This window comes from Arachis stenosperma, chromosome 6, assembly GCF_014773155.1.
Source record: "Arachis stenosperma cultivar V10309 chromosome 6, arast.V10309.gnm1.PFL2, whole genome shotgun sequence".
Taxonomy (NCBI): domain Eukaryota; kingdom Viridiplantae; phylum Streptophyta; class Magnoliopsida; order Fabales; family Fabaceae; genus Arachis; species Arachis stenosperma.
In genome coordinates this window covers 108,522,313-108,529,022 of record NC_080382.1, presented here as the reverse complement: position 1 = coordinate 108,529,022, position 6,710 = coordinate 108,522,313, and the positions used below count along the sequence as shown (strand labels likewise).

General features: G+C 35.3%; 1 protein-coding gene across 1 annotated transcript; it reads right to left on the bottom strand.

The window, feature by feature from the left end:
- Window positions 1–1,294: 1,294 nt before the first annotated feature.
- Window positions 1,295–5,683, bottom strand: LOC130934383 (disease resistance protein UNI-like). The gene is made up of 3 exons (XM_057863958.1): window positions 3,080–5,683; window positions 1,413–1,670; window positions 1,295–1,315 (listed from the first exon to the last, which is right to left on the bottom strand). Exons 1-3 carry the CDS (start codon window positions 5,681–5,683, stop codon window positions 1,295–1,297), a joined length of 2,883 nt encoding a protein of 960 aa, XP_057719941.1.
- Between the last annotated feature and the right edge of the window lie 1,027 nt (window positions 5,684–6,710).

The following is a 6,710-nucleotide window of genomic DNA, read 5'->3' as shown; positions in this document are numbered from 1 at the left end:
AGTAGGAAACTTGACAGAAGGCTTTTAGTTTCGGTAAGCTTTCAAGACTTAGTTTCTCTAATTTTGGGAACATGACTTTATCTTCACTTGTGTTAATGTTTTCTTTGGATACTATTTCTTCTATGTTATCGCAATCACTTACTCTTAAATTTTGAAGCCTTCCAAAAGTTGAAAAAGAGAACAATATCTTTATTTTGTCACACCTAGACATGTGTAGAGATGTTAAGTTTGGAACTAATAATCCATTAATAAAAGGCTTTTCTCTCAATATTCTCTCACTGCCTTCATTAGAATCCTGCAAAAAAGAAGAAAAAAATAATTTGGACTGTAATTAGGGAAGACTGCATCATTCAACTTGTGGAGGTCTTGTATGTATATAATTGTTAAATTACCTTTTTCCTTTCGAATCAATATTCGTGTTTTATATTCTTTTAAAATGAACAATTACTGGTGCCTTTAATTTCAAATAAGAAAATTTGAAATAAGACGTTAACGGCAAATGAAATGGTGGTTTTGTTACTCACCCTGCCTTCTTGCTTGCCGTTGATTGCAAAAGAACAAAAATTCTCAAGATTTGGTAGTCCAAATAATTGAAGTGACACCAAGTGAGTGAAAGTAACCATCATGCTTGTTCTTTTTTCTAAATTGTCATAATCACAAATGTCAATGCTGGAATTGTGTGTTCCCTCAAGCAAAACTACTTCTTCCACTGAATCAGAGTGTCTCAGACTAAGATTTTCAAGAATTGGTACATGGATTATTTCTGCCTTGCCCTTGATTTCAGAAATTGCAGGTTCTTGATCTTGTGCCAATGATGCTTCCTGCAAACTCATCAGCATACTCAGAGTTCACACAATTTGTTCTACATGAATAATCCTTAATTGAACAATTATAGATATGGTGAGACTCGATACCATGCTTGTAGTAGTCTCTTGACTGCGGTGGCGAACAAATGTAAGTGGCCAAGGCATGCAACCAATAAGGGGCCGATGAGAGGAGCTTGATGAGTTGGAATTGCTAAAGTCCCTGTTTTTTGTCTTCAATTGGGTTGGTATCAAAGATATCTTCAACTTGGGACAATACCAAAAATAGAATGTTCTCAATGATGGCCATTCTAACTTTGCGGAATCTGTATACAAGTTTTCAAATTTCGGAAGTCTATGGAGTAATAAAGAACATAATTTATTAAAGATGATAGTATGTTCTCTTCCTTTGGTTTCAAGATCTCCCTCTTCTTCATCAGCAACTAAAGCCACCATCGAGTTGCAATAAGATATTTTTAATATCTCAAGATTCACCATTGCTTTGACAGTGGCTGGTGTAAACACGTGACTTAAAGAGTCACATGACGAAATTTGAATTGATCTCAAATTGTGAAACCCATCAACGCTATGCGGAACATTACCCCATACATATTTTAGGTTAGGAAGTCTATAGATGTTGATTTCTCGCAGCTGAGGAAACATTTGGGTATTCGACGACTTTGAATATTCTCGCAAGTCAAATACTTCCTCCAAGGAATGACAGATCTCTAAGGTGATGGTTTCCAATACTGGAAATTGTAGCATCCAAATAGATGAAAATAACTTGTTTTGACAATTTGATTTAGACATAGACTCATCTTCCTTAGTTTGTGAAGCATTAACTCTTTCATTTGTGCAACTCGAACCCTGTCCGCATATAAATAATATGGAGATAATTGATATTGTTGCAACAGGAATTATACATGATATTCTATTTCCTTCGAGAAATAATTTTAGAAAATACTATATAAAACATATTAAATGGGTATTGAAAGAAATTTTATTCATATACATGTGTGAGCATTTGTTCATTTTTCTCGAGTCTTATAAATTATTAAGACTATGTATCTCTTCAATTACATTGGAAGCGATGCACCATTCCTTTGAGACTTTAATATATATCTGATGTGATTTTTCTACTCTGGTGAATAAGTGAGACTATCAGAAGATATACATATCACAAATCATAAATAACTAGCAGTTGAAATTAAATAATCTTTGTGTACTATAAAAACACTGTATCTTGTGTCTCATTATCCTCACCGCATCGTTCAACAACCAACTTCCCAACAAAATTGACAGTGCTGAAGAAATGATAATGAAATACTCCCTCGATTCGATGAGGGCAAAAATTGTGGGCAAAAAAATGTTGTTCACTAATGGGGCAAAATCATGTAAAATGTTCCATAGTTGATCATTTTTTTTTATATTTATCTTGACTTTCACCTAATAATAGTCTTTTTCTATATATTTCTACTAAAAGTATTCACCCTCTAACATTTTTTATTAAGTAAAATACAAAAATGTGTATTCAAAAGTTTATATTGCTACAAAAATAATTCTTAAAGACACCAAAAATAAATAAATCCCTCAATAATTTGAAAATACAACAAAAATTTAAAAAAAAACATTCTTTTTATAAATTGCAAATAAACTTTTGTGTTTAACAAATAATTTGTGTATTTGATCAAATTTTTGTAACACATTTGGTTCAAGTCGATTATAGTATATTATAGTATAAGCTAAGATTACCAAAATATGCTTAAAGAAAATCGTGTGAACTATATAACAAACTATTTCAATTTCAAAACCATCTTTACGAGTGAGAGAATCAATTTTTAAATAGAATTATTATATTTCATGAGAAAATAAAATGGAAAGAAGTATATATAAAACAAAATAGAAACACAAAATACATATAAGAAAAATATTTACATGATTATTATGTATAAAATAGATTATTCTGTTGTATGGTTATTGTTTTAGAATAATTGGATAAAAATGCTTTGAATAGCTAACTATACCACTTTTATACTGGCTTTCAATTTTGTTTTGTATTTTTATTATTTAATTTAATGTAATATAAAAAATGAAACTAGCCATCCACTTGAAACTTGTATACAGCAGACCTTTTCCCCCCTTCTTGTCATATGATGCGATATATAAAGAAAATTGAATATGATAAAAAAAAAAAGCATGTACCGCAATGGTATAAAGAAATTTGAATTGTGAGGAATTAGCAAGAATGAGTGATCAGAGATAAATAAGGAACTTACACGATGAGATGAATCTGTTGATGAAGGTGGCTCAGTTGAATCGATGGCATTGCTGAAGCCAGTGAATAGTGGAAGACGCCCCAAATACAATTTCTCTAAATTTAAGAACTCAGAAATCAACGGGTTGTTGACTTTATGGTGATTCTCGGATGCCTTACATATCTCCTTTAGCATTGGGAGATTAGTTATTGACAATGACTTCAATAGCGGGAAGGCAGTGTAAGAAGTTGCAGTGATGCAATCTACAACATACGTAACATCTGGACATGAATCTAGTGTTAGATTTGTCAAGCATTGGAATCCACTGTCATCTAATTCACAAATCACATTTTTCAAGTCCTTCACGTGTACTAACTCGAGCACTTCACATCTCTTAATCAATTGCATTAGTACTGGGCTACACTTGATAGACTTCTTGTAACTTGTATGTCTGAACACTAACTTATTTGGCTCCAGATATCCAAAACCACGATTGTCACCCCAATATACATATTGAGCCACGTAAATCCAAAACCTCTCTATATTTTTGAAACTCAAATCTTTAGGCAGAATTTCTACCTCTCTTACTCGGATTTCAAAAACCTTCAAGTGTTGAGAAAGTTCTATCAACTCACCGAGAATTGGCTTGTTTAGCATCCAAGGGAAGTTGCTTACCCTGAAATAAAGTTCTTCCAACTGGGACAACCTTGCAAAGACATTATCTGAAATGATGGCAAGTTCATTACATTCTGTCAAGTCGAGCAATTTCAGAGAGCTTAATTGTCCGATTTCAGTTGGAAGTTCTTTAATGTTGGAGCGGGAGAGGCTTAAGATTTCGAGTTCAACAAGTATATTGCCAATCACGGACACATCTCCAACATCACAATCTTCTAATTGCAATGTCCTTAAGGTCACGGGGGTTTGGAAAAGAGACGGCATTGTTGGAATGCGCAACTTGTTCATTGTCAAAACTCTGATCTTACTCATTCTTTGGAAGAAATTCTCCGGCCACAAAATCGCTTCCTCTCTTTCTGATCGCGCTTGAAAGAGCTCAAGCATTGGATAGTCTATGCCATTGGTGATTGCATCTGCCAAAATGAGTGACAGTGCTTTGAAATGATCCACCTTGTCTTGTTTCTTCAACTGCTTCAATTCATCATTACCTTGCCGCACCTCAAAGCCGTGCTCTTTTCGAGATGCAATTGATAAGACAACATCGCGTACAACATCATGCATCTTCACACAGTCACGTTTTCCACTTTCCAGCAATAAAAAGCACCTTTTGAGGTCATCCACCAAAGTGTCCACCATGTTTCTTGCTTTTCCCAGCGCACCAGCCAAATTAATCAATCGCATCCCCACGGCGTGACGCAGCACACATTCTACCGGAACATCAAAGTCTTCAGGAAACAAGGCGCAAAGAAAAAGGCAATATTTGTGCTCTTCAGTTCCTAAAGATGTAATGCTAAGCTCAATGCTTGATTGAACCTTATTCTGCAACTTAGAATGTTGTAGTTGCTCAAGTGCATACTCCCATTGAGGCTTAGCTTTGTTTCGTAGCCCACTTCCTGTTGTCACAATAGCAAGGGGCAAGCCTCCGCATTCTTTTGCAACCTTCCTTGCAATGTGCTTTATGTTGGCCTTGTCTGTAGTGTCAACCCCTGCCATGTCCCGAAATAGGTCCCAGGCTTCTTCTTCAGGCAACACATGAAGCTGTATATTCTCCTTGCTTCCCATCTTGCGACATACTTGTTCGTTTCGTGATGTGAACAATATCTTGCATACTTTCTCATGTCCAAGTGAAGGAATTCCAATGCTCTCAAAATCAAGCTCTGACCACACATCATCAAACACTATCAACACCCTACTAGTACCCTGCAAGTAATCAAGTAATTCCCGTGCTTTTCCTTGCACGCTCCCACTTCTGAATGACAACCCTAGCCCATCGGCAATTTGAGCTTGGACCATTTGGTAATTTGGATTTTGAGACACCACTGCCATCACAACCTTATCGAATAGCTTTTCTGATTCAACGACTTTGATAACACCTTTCACTAGGGTGGTTTTTCCCACCCCACCCATGCCACAAATGCTAATCATTCTGATCTTGTCATCCTTCAATTTCTCCATAACATCCCCAATGATCTTTTTTCTCGACTCCAACCCCTTGATGTCTTGAGTGAAGGTAGGTCCAAGCCTTGGTGCAGGCTTAGGATATGATATGGGTTGAAGTTCATCTTTCTGCTCCGCCAAGCTTACAACCTCTTGTGATGCTCTTGTCGCTTGCTTGCCCAATGAGTAATCAAGTCTTCCACCAACACATTTCTTGCGCTTGTTTTCTACTGCATCTTCATAGAGTTTATTAACCTTTGCATCAATCGCTTCCACAGCAGAGAGCCACTTTTGCACATTATTTGCGATTACAAGACCTCTACTTCTATCTGCTTCCACTTGCCCTTTCAATGCATCTTTCATGCCCATCAGCTTCTCATGTTCTTTTCTTAGGTTGCCGACAAGTCTTTCGTGACAAATCAGATATTCGAATTGCTTTACGGTGGACTTCACTATCAAATCTCCAAGTTTTGAAATAGCCTCTGTTGCAAGTTGTTCAATGCAAGACCCCATCTTCTTATGTCTCTGTTCTGAATTATTAAAATTAAACAAAAAAATGTAAACAGAATTAGATCTTAACAAATGTTTTGCTACTTAAAATAGCAAAAGCATCGCTTATAGGCATCTTAATGTTTATAATCGTTTTTGTCAATGTATGTGTGAGTTGCTGTTGTATGTTCATGTTAACAGTTCCGCTATTGTTTGGTTTATATATGGGTGAAGTCATAGACACAAATACACAAATATTGAAGACATATATATATAAAGAGACACAAAATTTTTACTTTGTTTGGTAACTATGCACAAGACATAACATAAATTGTAAATATCAATATTATCCTTATCTCCCAAAAAAAAATCACCACAGTCACTACTATTAAGGATAAAAGTGGAAAAACTTATGTCTTAAACTTTGTGTCTTAGTGTCTCAATAAAGTGGCAGTACACAAATTTTATGTATTTGTGTACCAATGTGTATACCAATGTGTACTAGTATCTTTGCTTATTTTATGTATTTGAAAACCAAACATGAAATATGGGTGTGAATGTGTGGGCGTGTCTCAAAATTTGATGGACACACCCACTAAACAAACACAGCAAGGTAATGGAAAAAAAAAAGCGTTATTTCGTTATATTTTCTCTCATGTTAATACTATTTTTCGGCAACTTCATTCCAATAACTTCAATTAACAACAAACATCCCTAATACCACCAAAATGAACCTTAACAAAAACTAAGAGATTTAAAGGCACAAGTATAAAAGCCTTAAATTTTATTAGAGGTTGAAGCATTTCATCAAACGGGATAGGAGCACAAAGACACATTGCATTCGAATGCAAAATTAAAATCGTAATTATTTCACTTAATTGCTTTGTTTGTGATGAAAAAGAAGACAAATAGAGTTTGGAGTTGTCACTTTTAAGAGTGAAGAAGATAATGGAACTATTCATGGCTTCAACGTGCATTTCGTTGTCGACAACCTTCGGTGGTGATAATGCCGTCAATGAAGGAGAGGAAGAGAATGGGTGTGTTTCTGTGG

Coding starts and splice junctions, on each gene's coding strand:
- LOC130934383 (XM_057863958.1), bottom strand. CDS start 5,683: ATGGGGTCTTGCATTGAACAACTTGCAACAGAGGCTATTTCAAAACTT. Junction 1,671..3,079: donor CAACAGATTCATCTCATCGT/GTAAGTTCCTTA, acceptor ATATGCGGACAG/GGTTCGAGTTGCACAAATGA. Junction 1,316..1,412: donor GACTTCCTAACCTAAAATAT/GTATGGGGTAAT, acceptor TGTTTACACCAG/CCACTGTCAAAGCAATGGTG.